Below are 22535 nucleotides of genomic sequence, written 5' to 3'. Positions count from 1 at the left end.
GGACTGGCGAAATCTGTCAAAAATACCAGGGTACAAGGGCTTTATGCTGCTTGACAGGAGAAAATACAGAGTGTTTAGATTCGGAGATCGTGCCTAAACCACATTGCATTTAACAAAATGTATAATTTATGATAACTTTTTTCATAAAAATATATGAGGAATCACCCTCTTAAATATTTGCGCGCCTTTTGTAAACACCCTGTATATATATTTAAAGGTTGAAAAATAAAAAAACTGTATTTAATATGTTTTTACGATAAAACATTTTCTAATAAATTTATTCTTTTTGCGCTTTGTACTTTATATTCGTTAATTTTACCCAATACTTTCAGGTACAACACATATTCAAATTGAACGATATGCTCATTCTTGACATTTGGTGAGCGGAAACAATATTTTAAAAATATTGCGGACATTAAAATCATCACATTTAACTCCACATTTCATGAAAAAGGATTTTTTTCTTTTTATGACAGACATGTTGTGTATTAATCTATTCCCGGAAAGTTATCAAACAAATATAAATAACCGCAACGTTTAGTCATAACCAAATCGAAAATCAAGGACGAATTTTTCCGGATATTCATAAAATGAAAAATACCCCAACCAAGATTACTCTGGTTTTAAAGTGTTGTCATAAACAAGTCAAAACTTCTCTCGCACTTCGGGCTCATATTTTTAAGTTAACTTCCCGCAGATATATTACCTTCCATTATTATACCAGGACGAAATTTACACAACGCATGCAAAATATTTTATATGGGGATGATACGCCGAGGATACGCCGCCTGTTTTGTTTACTTTTATTAATATTTTTCGGAAGAGGTAAATTGCTTCGTTGAAATCTTATCAAGAATTTGACATGTTGACGTACGTAACAATATTTCCTTCTGAACAAATTTCTTACTTGGTACAACTTGAACAAACGGACGAAAGAAATATCGCAACCCCAGTTGCTGTAGAAAATACCATGGGAACGAAAACTATTTAAACGTAGCAGAAGAGAGACTATTAAAATCGTAAAACGAGCAGGTAATTGAGAAGATTGGAAAGAAATATAAATAGTACACACCTTCATTTAAAAATGCCAGTATATTAATTTAGGTGATACAATTATTAATAAGATGTCGAAAGGTTATGGGGTGCCACAAGGTTCGATGCTTGGACAGTTAGTGTACTCATTACCTAGATAGCACACAATATCCCCAGTATATCAGGTCATGTCCCGGGACATGTGGAGAATATTCTTAGGATATGCGTTAGCATATATACTAAGGATATACTACTACGATATATCACGGATATCCTCTAAATAGATGGCCTGAGGATATCTCCTTGCGCCATAATGGAAACATTAGAGTAGAAACCTAAAAAGTTAAATTTTGAACAACTGAGAAGGAAAATACTTAGTCCTTTTAGATTTGTGGTGTTTTGGAAGACATTTTATTGGCAACGTTAAAATCAACTTGGTTTTATTATTTTTTTTGACACGAATGAAACAAGAAACGCTATTTTAATAAAAATATCACAGAAAATACGGATTCATCTAAGTGAAAAATTTACAAAAACCTAAAAATAACATATTTGTTTATAAGATCCGACACTGTTAGGGTTCAACCAATGACGCAACTACTTACGGTCGTGCTGTGCCGGAGTCGCTCGAGTCTCGTCGACTTCACCTCGGTCTTGTCGTCCGTCATCTTTTCAGCCTTGTTTTTGTTGGCGGTATAAGGTATACGGCGACTTGGCGTCTATTTTGAGTATTTTTGTACTGTGCTTACTGTTTTCAGTGCATTCATTGCAGTTATTGTTTTGTGGAATTATTATTACTGAAGAACTAATAATTCATGCAAGTAAAGCTTTATGATAATATATAATATAAGATTTGATAAATTCTATGCTGAACGAACCATTGTTGTGTAGTCTACCAAGATCATGCCTTGTTATTTATTATTTTGCTAGGTCAATGAGATAGCAGGATCAGGCGGCGGCAGCAGTTATGAACTTGTTATGAACTTGCAATGAAATTTAATTCGATGGACATGAAGAAAAAGGAGAACATTTCAAAATTAAAATTAGCCAAATTAATACTTGGTAAGTAGGTATTATTTTTTTTTTTAATAAATGGGACGTAAATGTAATATAAAGAAAGTATATGAAATATAATTTAATAAAATATATATTATGGTGATTGCTTAGTTAATACTTTTTTTAAGGAGTGATTACTGGACCAACTTAAGATAAAACTGACTTTTTTATAACCTATATACGTTTTAGATTACATATCTTTTTTGATTCTAGACTTTTTCGTATCTTATAGCTTAGTTTTTGAAAACAAAAATAAAATCCACTTTCTCTTCATATTTTTTGAGCAGTTAAATTTAGACATACAAAACTAAACTAATTTTTTGTTTAAGTAAGCAATGTTAAAAAAAATCCAATAGAACAAAATTATATAGTATAGTTAGTATATTTTTTTCTTAAAATGGATGCAAGAATCACCCCGCAAAAACAAATTATTAATTTTAGGAATCACCCTTCATAAAGTACAATTTTCACATTAAAATGGTTGTTGGGTTAATTCATGAAAACGTTTTTCCTATTTTTTAAAGCTTTTGTTCATGGTGATAGTAGGTACCAACAAAAAATATTGCATGAAAATAGGCCTTTACTGTCAAACTGAAAACGCCTATTTATTACAGTTTTTTAAACATATAAGATACCAGTCTCGTTCTTTTTATTTTTTTTATAAAGTACAGATATATAAAACCTGTCTTTCTCACAACTAAAATATTTTCAGGTGCAGATAAGAAGGCAAACACATCACAAACATCAAAAGAATGTGAGCATTCAATAGCTGATGGCTGAAAAAAGCTACTTTCGTCAAAGAATGACAGAAAACCTGCCAAATGTTAGTTATCCTATTAGAGTTTAGTTCAAGATATAGTATCTTATTCTATTTTTTAGATACTTTAGGTTAGGTTGTGCTATATTTTTGCTATATTATATACCTACAATTTTGTCATATCAAAAATATAAAAAAATCGGATATATATAAAATGGTATCAATCGGCAGTCCTTCACTTTTACCATCAAAAGCAAAATTAAACATTAAACATTACTTAGAAAAAACTTGTGCATTTCAAATATCACCTTTCATTCCAGTGCTGACCTCACCAACCATACCCAATAGGTTAGTTCCATCACACGCAAGTACCAAATACTGGGATAGAATTTTTGTAGTCGTATAACCAATTGGACTACTGGACATTACCTTTCCAGTATTTTTCATAGACTGTTGGAAATAACCTAATAATTAAGTAAGGTCCACTGATATATCTATATAAGATCCTATATCCTCGAAGTCGGATATACTAACGACATCTCAACTAGTGTAACTGGATATCCATAGTATGTCCTAACAAACATCATCATATCGTATATACTGTGGACGTTCCAATAAGTAACATCGTATATCCTTGAGACTTCTTAAAGATACCCCTTAGCTGAAACAGTATATCGTTAGGATATACGCTATGTCCCGCCAGATATCCCGAGGATGTTTTACGGACGTCTTTGTGCTATTTGGGTATATACGATTACTTAAAGATGTGGCAATCTAAGAGCATTCTGCTGATGAACAAGCTATTGAGAAGATGCGATAAATTGATGGAACAAGTAAATAAGAATTTTAAAATTTACAATAAATTACTATATTACAAAAAAAAAGATAAATATTGACAGAAATAAGTACATGGTGCCTAAACAAATATAAACTCATCATAAAGAATTACAAAAAATCGCGTTTTTAAATATGTTTGTTGTTGTTTTGGACCCGTCAGTAAATTGGGAAAAATTATCTTAATCACAGTTATTAATAAATGTAGAGTTCATGGGACAAAACTAATTTACAATCCATTTCTTCTTGGGAATTTTCGTTATTCAGTACCTAACCGTCTTTGAGAAAATGCAAGTATTACGTAAAGGGATAAAGATAAAAAACTCATAATACTTTTAACTATAATATGCTTAGTTTTACGGACCAATTATGGCAGTCAGAAAACAAATGCAATTATTAAGTACCCAAAAGAAACACATAACTACTGCACAATCTTTTAATAGACTTCCAAATGTAAAGTATATTCAAAATCATAAACATTTTCTTGCAATTTTGAAAACGATCCAAAAAAAAATTGCAGGATACCTTGCTATAATTACCTGAAGTTTATTGGTAGAATTGGTAGTGCTTTTTCAGGTTAAATAAATATTACGATATATATTATGTATTTATCCTTTATGGTTTGTGTTGTTTAAAAGTCTAAAGGCAATTCTATTTGACTAATATTAATATATTTGTTATAATATCAGTTTATCAACAAAATAATCAGTGTATTGAAGGAAGAAAGGTGGCCTGGTTGAAAAATTCTAGACTTTGGGTGCAATCGGGTTATAAATGACAAGCCCTTCGTAGCCACCAAGGAGAAATAAATTAAATTAATACATTAAAATTTTAGAAAAACTGACAGAAAGGGATAAAAAAAATGAAAAAACTGAAAAATAATATTAAAGTTGAGTCTACTTTTTATAAAGTATCGATTACCAACTAATAATTTTACTTTAGTTTGAAGTGTTTATAGTTTAGAGGTATAGCTGGATTATACAAGACAGAAAATGCCGGGAATAGCATACAGCCGGATACGCGAGAAAAATGGCACAATTAAAATAAGAAATCGTTCGTTACCGGATGTGGAAAAAACCAGGTGTGTACCACAATAAAGCGTTCGAATTAATTTTTGTTAAAAGACATTTTCATACGCATAGCAGCGGCGATAAAAGCGGTACATTTAAAAAACATTTGTCAACATTCCGCGTGAGCAAAAGCTATATAAGATAAAACCGAACATATCGGGCGATATTTTTAAGCAAAACCGAGTCAAAGTGGCATATTTCTCGTGCGAAATATTGCGCGAAAATGTCACTGAAGTATTACGGTATAACGCGAACAACAGAAACGTACATACTTTGGTGGCATAGTTTAATATGCAACCGGTAGCTTCGCGCCGACAAAGAAGTCTTTTATCATAGACGTACGCAATAGTTTTCGACGTAACATACATCGGATATTGTCTAAAAAATTTCCAATTCGATTAAACAAATTTTATTCATCGAAATATGATCGCGTGCCCCAAAAACCCGACGCCGTGGATTTGTTTACAATTTTGTAGGTTCGAATCCTTCGGAAACTTTAACTCTAACCTGAAAAAAGAATAAACCATTGAAAGACGAGCTATAATGTTATATTAAACCGATTATGAAAGATGGGCGATATTGGAATAGGCATTCCGTTTTCTAATTATTAGGATGATTTAAGATGTAATTCTGGTTAGTTCTAAAGGAAGTTATACAAAAAAAAATTTACCCTGGATATTTATCAAGCAATTTTCTTTGAATATTAAACGCTTAAACTGTGAAAATTTTGTTTTCGCATCAGATACAGATAACTGAAAAGTTGTGTAATAGAACAACGAGTCTGTTACTCCATTTCTTTGTAATATGCCTGCAGGCTTTATCCGTCGCTTCAACCATTTTTATAATTAACAACTTTCAGAGAAAAACCATCACAGTAAAACCAACTTCCAGAGTCCGCTCCAGGAGGTGTGGGTGGCCACTTTTAAGTTTCAATTTAAATAACAATTGTTTAAATTTAGCATATCAACACAGTAGGTAAAAAAATCTAATTTTATGGAGTGAACACAGTAAAATTTTCCAAAATTAGAGACCTTTACTAATCTAGAGAACGTTTTAATGGCTTCACCTTTTCCTATGTGCACAGGGAGCAGGTTGTAAATTTCTGTCTGCTGATTAATATTTTTTTTTTCGAAAGAAATATTCTTAATTTATAAAATTATTATTATTATCATTATTAATTATCATTTAAAGGAATTATATAATTCATAAGCCGGTAAAGAATTTTGATAAATTAATATGCCCTCCTACTTTTAATTTTTTAATTAAATATATAGTCCTTTACTTCTCTAGGAAATGTTTTAGTGGCTTTACTTTTTTATAACCATTTTTTTAAAGGAATTCTCTCAATATTTAAAATTACAACTACTAGCATTGTTAAGTGTAAGATATAATATAATAAAATATAATATATAATATAATATATATAATGTAGAACTCGGTAAATCATTTTGATAAATCAATATGCCCTCCGACTTTCGATTAATTGGTATTTAAAAAAATGTGAGATATTTTAACGGGCTACTAAACAGCAAAACGCAAGGAAGAAACATGGGGGAATGGAATATTAACCGAGAATTAGTAATCTCTGTGAACCGCCACGCAATCTACTAATTGATACTCTATGACGACCATACCTATCGCGTAAGAGTTATGCCGCATTTATTTTCGAACAGTATCAATTAGTTATTACCTAATTATAACACTAGAATCTACCAACGAACTAAACACAGTCGTGTTTAAGGGTACAGTCAGCAAGAAAAGCAAAAAATCTTTAACATTCTTCCACGCGATACTTTGGTACCACTCTTATAGTAGACCAGGTTACTTCGACAATATGTTCAATTATTTAAATTAAAACTGCAGTTTCATAAACTCAATGTATAGCCTAATACATTAATGGGGATGAAAATTATCTTGTTTTCGATCTTTTTAGTCAATTTTTTTCGGGCTCCAGGGAAATAGAAGAAAATAAACTCATACAATATCTAATACATAAGTTAAAAATAACCGTTTAGTAGTTTGTTATGTCCAAACATCAAAAAAGGTAAACTATTAGCAAACTCATATCTTTGCTTATAATGCACATACCTTCTACCTGGCTTCTACGTATATATGAAAGAGTGATCCTATCAATTACAATTATTTGCTTGGGCAACTGCACTTTGGTCGCGTTATCATTAAAGTCAGTCACGACTAAACTTACTAAACTGTGATTAACTACGAGAATTGTGACATTAAACTTTTTGCGTTACATGATCAATTGATTTACCTTATAAAACTTTGATCCGTTTAACCTCTTTTCTGTTATTTGCTTAGCAAAAAAAAAAATGCAATTTCATTTTGCAAGGCGTTGTAATCTGATGAACTTTTCACGCTAGGACTGACACCGTTATATACAAAGATTTAATTATTTATTGACGGTATAATTTAAACACATATCTCGTTCGAACGCATGTTTACAATAATATGAAGTAAAAAAAACGATTACGCAAACAATCGCAAAAAAAGCGCTTATACAGATTTAAACCCGGCAAATCCGGGGATGAAACAAAGACAAAATTAGATTTGGTCGCACGACGCAGTCGATTAAATTTAAATTATTTATTAGCCAGAAGGAAATCAGAGGGGTGAAATTAAAAAGAGACTTCCGTGTAAATCAACCCTCACACTTTAGAGGTTTGATGATAGGAACATTAAGATTTCTCTATATTGCGTTGTCACTTCCTGTTACGTCGTTGGAAAATATTAATGTCGTATTTTATTTGACAGGAGGGACGTGACATCTACAGGGTGGTCCCTTGGGGCGAAGATAAGAATAAAAGTTTGTTGTAGGGTGTTAAAATTACAGAAAATAAGAACCCAAAATATTTTTCCCAAATCCAATCAAAGCGCTTCAAATAGATCATTTTTTCTCAAGAGCCGTTCATAAAATCTAAAGTAAACAGAAGAATTTTTGTGTTAAATAAATAAGCGAGGAAACCTAGAAACCCGGAAAACACCGCAATAAAATTGCAAAATTTTAAAACCAGAGTATTTTAGGGGTTCTGATGCTTATAAGAAGTTTTATTATTATTTGGATCACACGGTGAATCCACATATCGTTCAAAAATTAAATTTTTCTAGAATCATTATCAACTCTGCTTAAGTTTGCCTACCGGAGCAGAAAATCGAATTATTTTCTACTAGCAGGCGCAAAATTCCAATTTTTTTCTTTGGCCGTTATCTTGGCAAACAGGAAGTACTATTTCTGTGATGGTCTGGGACCGCCTTAATGAGCGTCAAGATCCATAAATTAAGATACTTTTTGGATAATGAAATATGTAATACATTTTAAATGGACACCGTGGTGTTCATTCAACTTTTGTTCGTTATTTGGTGAATTTTAGTAAGAAAAAAATCGACTGCGCAGGTCCGTATTGATCCAAATAATCAAATGTTCTTTATTTTAATAATGCACTTTATCGACTGAAAATATATTACAAATTAATTTAGGCGTAAATCGGGAATAATAACTTATTAATTTCACAAATGCATTAAAACAAACTTAATAATTAATTTTGTTGTAGGCGAAGCAACAAAAGTGTGTGTGCGTGTGTACACGGAAATAAACAAACGTTAAAGCAAAAATAAAATAAAAAGTTGTAATTCTGATTAGTTTATTATTAGTTATTATACTAAAACTTTTAATAACTTGTAGGTATATTTATTTTCCCGAACATATCTACAAATAATTAACGAAAATTGGAGTTAAACTGACATTCTAAAAGGAAAGAGTTAGAAAACAAAAACTTGATTAATTCAAAAGCCAGAAAAAAATGCGGATCCAATTTAGTCCGACGTAAACCAAGAATCACAAAGCAAAGAAATAAATGCGGAAAAAGATTAAATTGCGAAGCTTGGCAAGCGGATAAGTTATGGCCGCAATTTAATTTGAAACAAATATACATAAAGCGTATTTTTGAATTCAACCCGGGTGTCTATGCACTAGTGAAAATTCGAGATAAAGAAGATAGGTAGAGGTATATTATAATTTCCTTTGGGATATTCGGATACGCCCTATACGACCAAAACGGCACAAATGTCATCGGAGCCCCGCTTTTTAATCGCGTTCTTAAAATGAATTATTCACGTCCACGTATTCTTAATTCAGTTTTATATGTTTGGAAATTTCCAACGTCTATTTATCGGAGACGTGTGATTTTTGACTACCTAACAAACACGTTGGCTTCACTTTATTTCCGTTAATAAACGTTGCTTGGGACAATTACTCGTGTCCCGTTCTTGAAAATAAAAAGAGGATACTGTTGATAACATCTTTATATGTGTTTGTGCCAATATGAATATGTATGAGGAAGCTAGTCACATGAACGAGTGTGGGACAGAAGACAGTGTAATGATTATGATAATTTCGAGATTTTATCCTGCCATAAATTACAACTTGGTGTAATCGTCAAACCGATCCGTTCTTAAGGCACCAACTGCCACCAAATCCACAATTCGCGCATAGAAAATGTCATAGCCGAAACAAACTTAAGATATTCCTTATTAATTTGTTAAACAATAGAGGATTACCGTTTCGGTTTGACTTATGCAAATAAGCGATGTGCTGTTTTTTAATGCAAATGGATTAACCTTGTAATGGATGACTTTCGATGGCTTACACGTAGATTATTTTGCGACAAAACGCACGGCGATAAATTTATATTTACCCGCCTGGTATTAACCATAAATTGTCTTTTGGTAGATAAAATTTACATACGCGGGTTTCAGTTTATTTTAGCTGAACCAGCGGCAGCTCTGAGGATCGGTATGGCGCAAACAGTGGCGACGCTTCCGACAAAAATTTTCATTCTATTAAGCGTTATTGAAAGTAGACAGCGCACCATATTTTTCTGTGTATATTACGCTTAATGCATCAGGGAAAAAACAATAGAGTACACATTTTTGTATAAGAACTATTCACTATTCACCCAAGAACAGTAAGTAGTAGTCACAGAGCATATCCATACTATTAAAAAGGAAGAAATTATTTCGATAAATAGAAGAAATATGGCGCTTTTCAACTTAACATTAAGATACAAAGAGGATTTAAATTATAACATTTCCAAAAACAATACCAATCCATTATTTATCGAAATTCAATTATAACCTAATATATAGATAGAATATTAAAGGTGTTTGTAAGAATATCAGAGAACTACAAGTTGCGTTGGATCCTTATAGAAGAAAATTCAGTTCATTTTCATTTCAGCTATGTAACAACGCGTATGAAAATCAGTTTCGTTCAGGTATTGGCATTATGAGTTTGGTTAAAGGATACAAGCTTATCATCGGAAGTTATTTGATACAAATATCATGTCATTATATTTTCTAATACCCAAAGCAAATCTGAAATATGTATTCTGGATCCCTGTGAAGTCTTCAGAAGAGAAAGCTGGACCATAAATTGAAAACGACTCCTAATATTTTTGAGGAACCATTATTCTATTATCTTCACTAGCAGCGCCCGTCCATCGTATAGAATGTTCAATGCAGAAGGTCAAAGTGAACGATATTTCGCATTTAACCACCCAAAACTAACCAATATAAATTTTGGTTAGTTAGTAATGTTCTTAAAAGATGTTATCAAGTAGGGCATTTTATTTTTATTTTTTGTACTGTTGAAATTTCCATGGGAATAAATAAGAGAAACCCTAACAGAAAAAAGAAATTGTAGTGGAGTCGCCACTGTCATTAAACAGTTAAAAAATACATGTACATAAATCAGGTTTACCGAAAGCAGAGGCAAGTCGTCCAATGTTACTGTAATGGATTTTAAATCATATGCATTAAGAGTTTGTTTAAATTCGCGAAAGTAATTAAATCTGTGAAAAGATAAACCGGAAATTTATTAACTAACTACGTACATAAGAAAAAACCAAAATTAATGTAAAAAAGTGTATTTTACTAGTTTTTCCGTATAAAAAAAGTCGTATCGCTAAAAATGTTCCCAACGTTGGGCGAAAAAGTCCCGGCTAAGGAAAGTTTAAGCTGGGCAGTGATTTAAAAACAAGGAACAGCTCTCTAACCTACGGTTGCTTGATAAGGGGTGTTGTATGCATATCTGGTTCTATCTACTTCGGAATAAATCCTTTCAGGGTTCTTTTTAACTTCCCGGACATTGACATCGGTCGAAACTTTGACGGGATACGGGGTTTTACCATCTTCATAGTTCGACGATTTAAGAGGCCCCTTTCTAATTCTATACGGGTCGGAATATCTATCATCATACCTATCGTAATGATATCTGTCGCGTATTTCTGAGTTGGGACTGGAACGAGGGATTTCGGGAAGGGTGGCGTAGTAAATTATACGTTTTTGGGGTTTTTGAGGAGTTGAAGGGTAATAACTTCTCGGTCTTTCATAATGCTCGTATCTTGGCCGATAAACGTCTCTATCTCGATTGTCGTATCTGTGATAACGTTCATCTCTAAAAAGTACGTCATATGCACAGACTCACCCCATAACCAAAACCGAAGGAATACCTGTAATATGGCCGCTCGGGATATAACGGTCTATTTGGTCTGGATTGATAATAGTCAACATCTCTAGGTCCATCTTTATTTAAACCCCGTGATCTGGCCTCCCGTTGATTATGTCTAAAATCAGGACTTCCATCTTCGGCCCCATTTTTATCCAAGTGCACCCTAGGAAATCGGATATTTTCACTCGAAGAGGGCATATTGTCTTCGAACGCCAATTCATCGGTTTTTCTCACTGGATAGGGCTGTTTTATCCAGTGCTCATTGGTAGCACCTCTCGTTTCTCTGTTTATCTCGTCGTCAGGGTCGTCCATCATCATTTTTTCTGGCTTTGGCTGGCTGAAATCGGTTACGTTGGTTGTTCCACGTATTTACGCGTATGCTTATTACCTAAATCCGTAGTTTGTCTCTTTGACAGATCGCCGGAATCTTATAAAATCGTTAATCGATAGATTACGTTTTGCTGCTATTTCAACATTACCCTCCCTAGCGGTGGAATTAGCCGAAGACAAGGGGGCAACTTCCAATGGTTTACCTAACGTGATTAATATATCTTTTACGGACTCGTTTTCTTGCGCATGCCTTTTTTGCCTGCTGTTAAGAACCTGGTCCTCTGATGACAATTCAGTGTAGATCGGTGTAATACCATTTGGTCTAGGAATATTGTCGTAAGGAGCAAACGGTCGTACGTCCTCAATGTCGTCGAAAGACCTCATCGATCTATAATGAAAACTTGGTGGTTTTCCCGATTAAGCACCAACAAATATTCCAAACCTAAAAAAATTATCTTTTGGGTCTTCCGTGTCCGAAAAAGATCTGTGCTGTCTAGGCAGTAGTTCCAGATCCATATCGTTTTCCTGTCGAGCCGCTTGATCGTAACTTTCAATTGGAATATCATCAATGGGCTCATATTCCTGAGTAGCGATCAATTTTGACATCAAAATTGCGAAAAACCATATTGATTGCGACATTTTCGTACAGAGTTGATGGATAGATCGCAAATGGCTACAAACATATTCACAACAAACATTTTTTGTAAATCATCAGACGGTAAAATTGCCGCAACGCAGATTTCCCGAATATCACAGATCGTTGTAAATAAATGGTATGTTTAGGCTTTTATTGTTCCTTAATCAAGGTTAGCTCGTTAGCGTTTTTAGAGGCTAAACAAATTTCACACCAGATGCATTGACCCGGCATAGTTATATACGATTTCCGGATGTTACACTACCGGAAGAAAACCTTCCAAGCTGCAGGGTTATTAAAAATTCACAAAAAAAAGCCAAGTATTTTTTTACCACATCGATAAATAAATAAATAAAAAAAAGCACAGTATTACAGGTAATTTTTTTTTTCAAAAATTGAGCTTTTTTCGTTGCTATGGATGATTTTGGAAAATGCGATATGTTGACATCCCGTGCCTGAATTTTTCTACTTTAAAATAAATAAATAATATAATGCCAAAAATAATCCAATTATTTACTCACCGAATGATATATTATTAGTGCTTGTTGTGGTCATACAGCAGAGGTAGTAAATTAAATACGTATCGGGACCATCAAACGAAAATCGTAAAATAAAACTGAAAATGTCAGTAAACTTTTGTAAATAACGGAATTAACCATGGAGGGGTTACAAAATAAATTGTGTCCTGCACAGGTGAACGAATTTCAATAGATGAATTCTTTGGACCAGAACACCGGAGACCTAAAACTTCGTGCTTTAAATTTACGAAACTTATTTGAACTTTAAACAAAAACGAAGTTAATTAAAATGTACTATAAAAATACTTAAACAATTAATACAATGTACAAGGTGAAAAGATTAGCATAGTTAATTAGCTTGGCGGCAGAAAAACGAAATCTTTATATTTCCTCAAAATATACGCGAAAGTAGCAAAAAAATAAACCTCTACCGTTCACCAAATTTTAAGTTTTAGTCTTATAGATTAACGGATTGACATCGAAACTAAATTGAAAATAAATTTGATATACAATTAATGATTTTCTGAAAATTAATTGAGATCAAATGTAACGAAACAGATTAGTAGTATGAGTATGCTATTAATTTTCACGAACGAGGTTACCTTATGTAAAGAAACTGAACAATTTATAAAAAATTTATGCGGTAGACGTGCAACAAATATGCGTTTAAAACGTTACTGGTGCAACTAACACAATCGGCTTCGTCGACATCAGATAACAATAATGAGAGTTAATTTCGAATTCAGGATGTTCAGCGTTCGCGAATAAAATAAACTTTATTTGATTAATCGTACGTCGATGCTCGTATTCAGAAATCTGTAGTACCTGAACTATTAATTCTACTTATATATCAACTAACTATGCAACGAAAGCTGCAGTATATATCAATCAATAACTCGGACAAGGAGATGGGAAAACCTTATACCTACGTATTGCTAAACGCTACACGTTTATCCTAAAATCCGTTAATTGTTAAATATTTTAAGCCAGTTATTCAATCTATCCCTAAACTAAATATAGATATTCGTATAAACTGATCTTTATTTATTTCGGATGTTTTGGGCGCAGAGCGACGCGACGTCACAACTACGTATTAAATTTAAAAACAGATCGAATTGCTCATATTAATGAGAATCGGACAATTATGTTATCGGAGGCCGACTCGCACTTAGTCTGAATGCGACCATATCAAACATTTTCTGACAAATTATCAATACATCCTCAGCCCACAGTAAACAGACGTTGTCAAAATGTTTTTGAAACTAAAGCAACAACGAAATATATAAATTACCGTTTTCGTAATTGTTTAATAATTTTCGTTCCAAAATATTAAGTTTTGTAATATTTTTCTCTTAATCAGTAAGGCAAAAAGTTGGTTTAAAAAAATCTGGTCAAACGTACCAAACGTACCATCTGTTTGCTCCCTTAGGGTACGATCCCCCATCAGCTGGGAGAACATCCTGAAATTCAAGTAGGTATTGCAATAATTATATACGGATTCTCGAAAATATTTTCTTTATTGAGTCGTAAAATAATACGTGTTAACAACCGCAACATTGCCATGCATATTTCCCAGCTAATTACACTTGACTACTGTTTTTAAAACGCCGTATGTTCGGTACCGCTGTCGACAGAAATTCTTCCCTCAACAAAACATGCATATTCTCCAGGGATGAAACACAATATATCAAAGACAAACTAGTGCTAGGCAATAGTTGACACGGGCTCATAAAATTTTGAACAAGTTTTTAAAAAATCCCATGGGAGCGTTATAACATATGTTTATAAATGGCTCCAAGAGATTATAAAATATCAGTCGATATCCAGACGAACTAACCGTCAAATGGGAATTTACATTTTGGCCGTTGTTTTCTTCTATATAGTGCGGTGCGTTCTTTGAATATTTTTGACGAATTCCTTTGGATTATTATTAATTATATTTTGAAATCGGTAAGTAAACAGACGTATTATATTTAGACAGGAAAATTATTTCGTTTGCATTCAAAAATATAGTAAATATATGAAAATTTGCCTATTTTTCAAATCCCAATGAATGAATTAAAAGTAAATAGAATGTTCATTTTACAAACTACATGAAAAATAAAAAGTATTTTGCTGAATTAAACGCCGAAATATTACAGAAGCAGAAATATAAATTTCAAAGTTCGGATTAGAATAAGACATCGGCATTGTACTATTGTATGAGTAAAAAAAAATACAAATTAATTTACAGCCCAAAAAATGTTTCTAATTTCCATAATACGGTCGTACCTCTTTTAGCCTACCTATATTGAGCAGCACAATTCACTTTGACAGAATAATGGAGCTTCTTGAAATAATTGGTACATTCCTTTTTTACTATAACGTCAATTTCGAATTTCTGTAAACTAATTTGCAATTTTGAATCAAAATTTATAAAAAATACTTTGTGATTTGTCGTGAATGAATTTCAATAGATGAATTCTTAGCGAGCCAAAAGTTGCTTGATTGTTTTAAATTTGCGAAACTTATTTTGACTTCAAACAAATAATTACAGGAACAAAAACCTAAATTTAAAAATTTGGAGTAGAATAAAAAAAATAAAGATGTAACGAGATTGGTATTAGTAAAAGAACTACAAATTAATCTACACCCTAAAAAATGTTGGTAATTTAATACAGTTGTTAAGGTCGTACCTATCCTAACCTACCTACACTTTGATCTTCACAATTCATTTTGAAAAAATAATGTTCCTCACACCGATTCTTCAGATAATTGGTACATTTATACTTTTTATTTTTACAGTAACGACAATTTTGAATTTGGGTAAATTAATTGGCAATTTTCAATGAAAATTGATAAAAGTTAGTTAATGATTTATCTTGGAATAATAAACATATAAATTGAGATGCGAAATAGGAGCAGGAAAAAATATTTTTTTAATCCTACGACAGGAATTTGGCAATTCAAATTCAAATATTTAATTGATAGATGATTACGACTTAATAATAAAAGTACTCCCTAATGAGAAACAAAATTCGTTTATTATTTAAATCTAGGTATTCACTGAACGTTTATTCGAGCAGATGATAAACCAGAGTAATTTAATTCAATTAAAAGTAAAGATTTATACCGTTCAGTGAGCCCGCAGTGTCAACTTGGTCGGCACGTCCTATGAAATTGAATTACAGGGTTTTTATTTTGTGTTCTTTGTACGTGAGTATACCGTCGATTACTTATACTTTAGATCGGCTTTTATTTCCAGGTGACAATCATGCCGTCTGGAGACATAATCGAAACGATTTTTGAAGACAATTCGACATCCGAGCTTTGTTCTCTGATAGACTTTCTTCCCTTTGAAGAAATCGAATCGTCTGAATGCCCTTACAATGAATTGTACGAATACGATGCCGCTAAGCCAAAGGATCACTCAGCCATAAACGGAGACGATAAATTCTTAGATAGCATGATTAAAAGTTTATTAGACAATGGTGATAATAAAAACGGCATATCGAATGAAACGACATTTGAACTGGAAAATATCTTCGATAATGCAGTGGAGAACAGTGCGATGTCGGTATTAGGTGTCGATTTAAATTTCCACACAAACTGTGACAATATCGGCGGTGTATTCAAAGATAATCAGGAACTAGATCTGGGAGGGCAGCTGTCCGAAAAAGTGAACGAGATATTTGCGAATACATCATTCGACTTAGTGATCGAAGGAGTTCCAAAGGAGTGTGAGACGCCAGAGATCGTTAGCATGTTTCCTCATATGAATAACGAGAAAAATCGACGACGTAGAAGCTTGCTTTACGAGAATACGTGCTCACAATACCACAAAAAAGGGGACAAAACCAATCAAAATCAGGGTATTATGTATAAAAGAAAAGATCACGACTATACTCAGAAAACCAAGCCGGAAGACGAAAAATACTTCACTTGTCCTATACCGAACTGTGAAAAGATTTACGCTAAGTCTTCTCACCTCAAGGCACACCTTAGGAGGCATTCTGGAGAGAAGCCGTTTGTGTGTAACTGGGTGAACTGTACTTGGAGATTTTCTAGATCTGACGAATTAGCACGTCATAAGAGGTCACATAGCGGCGTTAAACCCTATAAGTGCGAACTATGTGAGAAAGCTTTCGCTCGGTCAGATCATTTGGCAAAACACAGGAAAGTGCACAAGAAAAAAATGGCCCAGAACGGAACTTACTTTATCAAAAAACGGACTCGATAGCATCGTGCGAGTGTAACTACGGTGCTTAAATATCAAAATAAAGCCTTATACAGGGAAAACTAAATTCTATTTAAATGTGCAGTATTAATCAGCTCTAAGCACAGGCTTTTTGGATCATCAGGCCCATTTTTTTATACAGCGTCCTAAACCTTGACAAAATATTGTTTCATTTGTCTGAGGTTTAAAAATTGATTCGTACTTTCCAAACGCAGCTAGTTTTTAGGGAAAATGCAGATATAATTCTTTTAAATAATTGTATACCTCTGACAGTTGTCACTCTTAAAACTTGTATGGGCTCTTAATCAACATTTGAAAATTAAATTTACGTATATGTTAAGACATTTTTGTGCGAATTAAAAAGTTGATTTTTAGTAATATACCTATGCCGTTTTATTAATTAATATATAAACCATTTTCCTATCATAATTCCATCTCAGATTGCCGTTATTAATTAAATTAATAGACAACCATTTCCTTAAATAATTAGAACTTTATGTAATTTGATCTGCCATCTATCGAGAACTTTCAGAGTACACATTGTCTGCCGTAATTAGTTTGTACTTTCATCGGTAGATGGCAATACAAGTAATACAGAAACCTTATTTCCGTATTCTTTCCAAAAGCTGTACAAACACTTGAATTATGAATTTTTTAGGCTAGTTTGGACATACAGAAAACACTTTTTAGTCATTACCAAGTCACATCAATTAGGGATCAACAAATTATTTTCTCATCTTTAAAATGGGGCTTAACCCCCACAATACCAAAAGAAAAAAATAAGTTGAAACTTTTTTTTGGCACTTAGTATTCAAAAACGCTTACTATAGGCAGCCTATTACAAAAAAGCCTAAATTTATTCATAAAAAGTCAGGGCGGGGAAATAAACATGGTTTCATAAATATTATCATTTATTGAGTCACCAGACTACTTTATTCTCTTCAACTTATCGCCTGAACCCTTTTTGCTTGTTTTCTCCACTGATTCTGGATTAGATTCTGTTTCCGTGAGCCACAGTTCAATGTGACATGGAGAAGACATGTATGGGTTTATCCTACCATGAGCTCGGTATGTACGACGTCTTAAGCAGGCAGCTCTGTTAACCTTAAAAACCACAAATTTAGAAACTACTGTTTTAGAATTGTAATATCAATATTGACATGAATCACACAAAATGCAATAATAGAAAAAATGGGTTTCAATAAAATTAATTGCAAAGAACACAAACCAAAGAAACTGAATATTTTTAAACACACATTAAACACACAAAACCAAAGGAACTGAATATTTTTAATAAATACACAAGGATATTCATGTAACCTAAAAATTGTGACAACAATAAAATTTTCAAAAACACACATTTCATAAAAGCAAAACTGCTTACTTGAATGTGATCTACAACAAGCCTGTCAACATCTAAACCACTATAATCGGCATTGCTTTCCGCGTTTCTCAATAGTTGTAATAAGAATTCTGCCGATTTCTTAGGCCATCGACCTTGAGTTGTCCCGAATTGCTTTGCTTGTGCACAACGTCCAACTCCTCCATTAAAACGTCTGAAGGGAATGCACTCCTTCATAGCAATTACATTTTTCAGATAGGCTACAGCCCTTTTTAGAGGCATCTTGCGAATTGCGTTAGCTGTTTCACAAGTATTCTAAAAACAAATAAAAAACGAAATCAGCTAAAGACATTACACCTATACAACTATAGTTAGTTGATATGGTACATGAGAACGTTAGATAAAAGAAATATTAGGGACACAAACTTGATGTAAGGGACATGAGAGGTTAGGTGAAAGAAATATTAGGGACACAAAGTTGATGTAAACAAAATACAAACCTTAAAGTGCACCCTTAAATTGGAGCCTCGTGCCTTGCACGATTTGCCTGCGTTATCAGGTTCCCGAGCGTACCGGCCCATTTTGCTGAAAACTGAAAATACGAACCGTCAATCACTAGAACCAAAATAAAGTTCAAATTCTCACGAAACCGAAAAAATACTGTATATAACGAGCACTTATTTTATCGACAATTTAAATTGACTACAGCTTTGCACTCGATGTCTTTACATAATGGAGATATTTTTGGATTTAATTTCTTCTTTGTAGACATTAACCTACCTATTCCGCAAAAAGCTGATAAAAGAACTGAAAATAGGGAAACTTGGAGCATATGCCATTAGGTTTCTCACATTGGCAAGCTTGCATAGTTTGGACGTTGCCAAGTCGACAATTTTTTCCCTCATTACCTAACTTAAAAGACTTTTATACATTTGGTGACAAAACCGTACTCTTAAAAAGCACAAGCTAATTTTGATTAATTATAATATTATTAATATGTGTGTACTAATAAAATTCAATAAATTCCTGTAACTATTTCTCATATTAAATATTATAGCATCCTTGTTCCTAGAGCAAAAAGTGACGTAAATTTTGGAAATAAATAGTGGTGGCAATGTATACGTGAAAGGCATTTTTTACTTTAGTTTTTAAAAATATGTATTTTTGTGTTCAAGTATGTCAGCCAACACTTTAAGCAGTGGCCGTTTTATTCAGTATAGTTCTTTTTTTTACTTTATGTGGGTGACGTTCAGCGCAAAGTAAAAAACACAATTGAGTATGTTCATTTTTATAGTGCTTGTTATACACAATAAAAATATTTTATTTGCGAAATATATCACATATACACGACAGGCATTTCTAATAAGTTAATACACATATCTGTATGTAATAAAATACTAGATATATATAGAAGCCAACCTATACTGATAATTTTTGAAGCGAGGACAAAAAAAAAATAATCATTTGAAATCTCGTTTTCAGCCAATTATTCATACCGGCGTTGAACAATGACAGTTTGACAGATTTCAATTTAGTTGTAGCTTTTTACTAGAGTATAAATAAAAAATGAGTTAAGTGTGTGGAAATCGCTGTTTATAAAGAAAATTTCCCAAACTGCAGGTTAGTGAGAGGTATGCGCGGAATATCATTCCCACCTCTACAAAACAGCATAGCCGTTGGAGGCTAGAATTTTCACCATACTAGGGCCACTATATCATCAGCTATATGCGCGCATGGAAAACAGAAAACTTTACTTTGAATTTGCAAACTTTATCAAAAAGGCATGAAATATTTAAAAAGTCTTATTACATTACTGAGACATTCATAATGTATATATTCTTTGAGGTAATATTTGAATACATTACTGTAAATACATCATGAATTTGGTATGATACCTTTAAATAATAATATACAAATATTACTAACACTTTAAAAATGAATGTAAATTTATCTCTTAGTTTAACTAATAAGAAATTGGATCACTCTATTTGAATTACCCAGTCAGTAATAATTTCATATATGATCTATTTAAAACATGACACAGACAACTTTTTGTGATACAGAAAATTATAAGTCACTACTTAAAACCTAAATAAGGACTTTGTACTTTGCATTAAAAAATGTGATAACTTGTTCACAGCACTAAATATGTCTAAGTAGTTTTAAAAAAGGGTTTGACCTTAGACTAAAACTGACCATTTTTTCTTGATATTTTAACAAAAAATTTACTTTACAAACAAAACAAAACAATGAGTATGAAATATACATTCACTTTGATGCTATAAAAAATTATTAAAAATGAATATTTAGTAAAATTTTGTTACAAATCGTCTTTAAACACAACAAAACACAACACAGTTTCAATTTTACACTGATGGACACTCCACTTTGTTGACTTTGGAATTGCGTTTTAAATACATGCATATATAAAAAGAAATGCAAATTACCAATAGCTAAAACCAGTCACTTGAACAACGTTTTGTGGTTAGTTTGGTAATTTCTTACAAAGCTAAGATTTCGTTGGTCGCCTAATTTCCATGGTTTCACACACCCAATCTGCCACATTAACATCTTCAACCTCAGATTTCTTTATCCATGGATGACTCTGTCAAGAAATGGAAATAGTAACAACAAAATCGCTTTTAAAATCACTCACCATTAATGTTTTAAGATCGGCTCTTTCATCTGGATTTTTTCTTAAACATCTATCAACAAAATCTTTAAAGTCATCTGTGAAAATTCCAGAAGGTAACTTAGGAGGAGGTTCGTTGACAATGTAATCAAGTAACTCAAAAATTGCCATAGGTCTAGGTGCCTGCGAACCATCAGGTGAATCGCTTTCATTCCATTGTTTAAATTTTGCTGCCAAAGTTCTTTCATCTGGAGGAGGAATAGGATACATACCAATTGCCATTTCCACTAATGACAAGCCCAGGGACCAAATATCACTTTGCACTGAATAATGTGTACCTTGCAATCTTTCAGGCTTAAAAATAAAATAAATTATACAATATTAAGAAAATAAGAAACAATAAATCGATGCTTACAGACATATAACTTCTTGTTCCAACAAAAGAATTGGCCATAGAATCAATAAGTTGTCCAGAAACACCAAAATCACATATTTTGATTTCCCCACTACTATTAACTAAAATATTACTAGGTTTGACATCTCTGTGCATTATAGCATGTTTATCTCTTAAATAGCTTAACCCTTTCAGAACAGCAGAAGTAATTTTTCCCAAAATGTTCTCAGGAATATGGCCAGCCTTTTTTAAAATTAAATCCAAAGAACCAGCATCCATGTACTCCATGCAAATACTGATTTCACCATCACTATAAAAAGCTCCATAAAATCCAACAATGTGTGCAAAATTGCATTCATGAAGAACTTTTAGTTCTCTTATAATTTGTTTTTTGATAGCAGGTTTTACCTCCAGGTGTATGAGTTTTCTGGCCATAATTAGGCCACTTGATTTGTGTCTCACTTTAGTAACCACTCCTCCATTACCTGAACCTAATTCTCCTAATTTTTCAAAATCATCATCTGAAAGGTCTCCACCTATTTTTTCTTTTTGGCAAAGAAATACTTCTATTCTTCGTCTTTGAGTGTCATCCATATCTAATTCTTCAAGTCTGGCAGTAAGGTGATCTATACTGTTGCCTCTTACTAAATTGGGTGCACTAAAATTAAATTACAGTGATTATAAAGTAAAGAGAAAAATGAAGAAACTGCCTGCTTCAAACAAGCTCACATCTTACAAATAATAAATCTAAAAAGGCTTACGGGACGCATGGTTCTTGAAAAGTGGAAGTAGTAGGAGTAGAATTTGGTGTCTGATCGATTGAACCGGGTGGTAGAGTGAGATTCAATTTGTTTTTGGACATTATTGAACTCACTCTTTTGGAAACAATACGCAAAACAGATTCAAAATATATAAATGACAGCTGACTTAATCATAGAATAGATGCAAGTTGGATTCATAGACTATTTGCCTCAAAAAAATTATTAGTACGTTGGCCCCATTAAATATAAGCTGCAATGCACTTGATGTGGGTATATAAAAACCAACTGGATGTTTGTACATCACGTACAGCCTCCATAGTGCGATGCTGCCAAGTCAGCGTCTTACATTGAACTTTACAAAATTAGGAAAGGAAATAAAGCAGAATATAAAATACGGATTCGATACAAGGATTTTAACTTGCAATGGTTGTGAACA

General features: G+C 32.8%; 4 protein-coding genes across 5 annotated transcripts; 1 reads left to right on the top strand and 3 right to left on the bottom strand.

Annotated features, from left to right (window-relative positions):
• Window positions 1-10704: 10704 nt before the first annotated feature.
• LOC132695568 (uncharacterized) lies at window positions 10705-13427 on the bottom strand. Of its 2 annotated transcripts, XM_060659880.1 has the most exons (6): window positions 13357-13427; window positions 12758-12977; window positions 12045-12275; window positions 11661-11990; window positions 11274-11609; window positions 10705-11218 (listed from the first exon to the last, which is right to left on the bottom strand). In XM_060659880.1, the coding sequence occupies exons 3-6, from the start codon at window positions 12239-12241 to the stop codon at window positions 10813-10815; spliced, it is 1269 nt and encodes a 422-aa protein (XP_060515863.1). In that variant the 5' UTR covers window positions 12242-12275; window positions 12758-12977; window positions 13357-13427; the 3' UTR covers window positions 10705-10812. The 2 variants fall into 2 exon arrangements, with proteins under 2 accessions (XP_060515863.1, XP_060515864.1); XM_060659881.1 differs by lacking the exons at window positions 12758-12977; window positions 13357-13427 and having other exon boundaries at window positions 12045-12285.
• Window positions 13428-14580: 1153 nt separating this feature from the next.
• On the top strand, window positions 14581-17263 carry LOC132708559 (zinc finger protein 160-like). Its single transcript, XM_060680929.1, has 2 exons — window positions 14581-14704; window positions 15999-17263. The coding sequence occupies exon 2, from the start codon at window positions 16008-16010 to the stop codon at window positions 16971-16973; it is 966 nt and encodes a 321-aa protein (XP_060536912.1). The 5' UTR covers window positions 14581-14704; window positions 15999-16007; the 3' UTR covers window positions 16974-17263.
• Window positions 17264-17863: 600 nt separating this feature from the next.
• On the bottom strand, window positions 17864-19151 carry LOC132708758 (large ribosomal subunit protein uL22). The gene is made up of 4 exons (XM_060681315.1): window positions 19093-19151; window positions 18813-18904; window positions 18355-18627; window positions 17864-18074 (listed from the first exon to the last, which is right to left on the bottom strand). Exons 1-4 carry the CDS (start codon window positions 19142-19144, stop codon window positions 17898-17900), a joined length of 594 nt encoding a protein of 197 aa, XP_060537298.1. The 5' UTR covers window positions 19145-19151; the 3' UTR covers window positions 17864-17897.
• A 443-nt stretch (window positions 19152-19594) lies between these two features.
• Window positions 19595-22334, bottom strand: LOC132708558 (dual specificity mitogen-activated protein kinase kinase dSOR1). The gene is made up of 5 exons (XM_060680928.1): window positions 22100-22334; window positions 21360-21996; window positions 20969-21298; window positions 20818-20917; window positions 19595-20765 (listed from the first exon to the last, which is right to left on the bottom strand). The coding sequence occupies exons 1-4, from the start codon at window positions 22198-22200 to the stop codon at window positions 20822-20824; spliced, it is 1164 nt and encodes a 387-aa protein (XP_060536911.1). The 5' UTR covers window positions 22201-22334; the 3' UTR covers window positions 19595-20765; window positions 20818-20821.
• Between the last annotated feature and the right edge of the window lie 201 nt (window positions 22335-22535).

The sequence above is a fragment of the Cylas formicarius genome, unplaced genomic scaffold, assembly GCF_029955315.1.
Source record: "Cylas formicarius isolate icCylForm1 unplaced genomic scaffold, icCylForm1.1 PGA_scaffold_12__32_contigs__length_19106922, whole genome shotgun sequence".
Lineage (NCBI taxonomy): Eukaryota > Metazoa > Arthropoda > Insecta > Coleoptera > Brentidae > Cylas > Cylas formicarius.
This window is presented reverse-complemented; position numbering and strand designations above follow the sequence as displayed.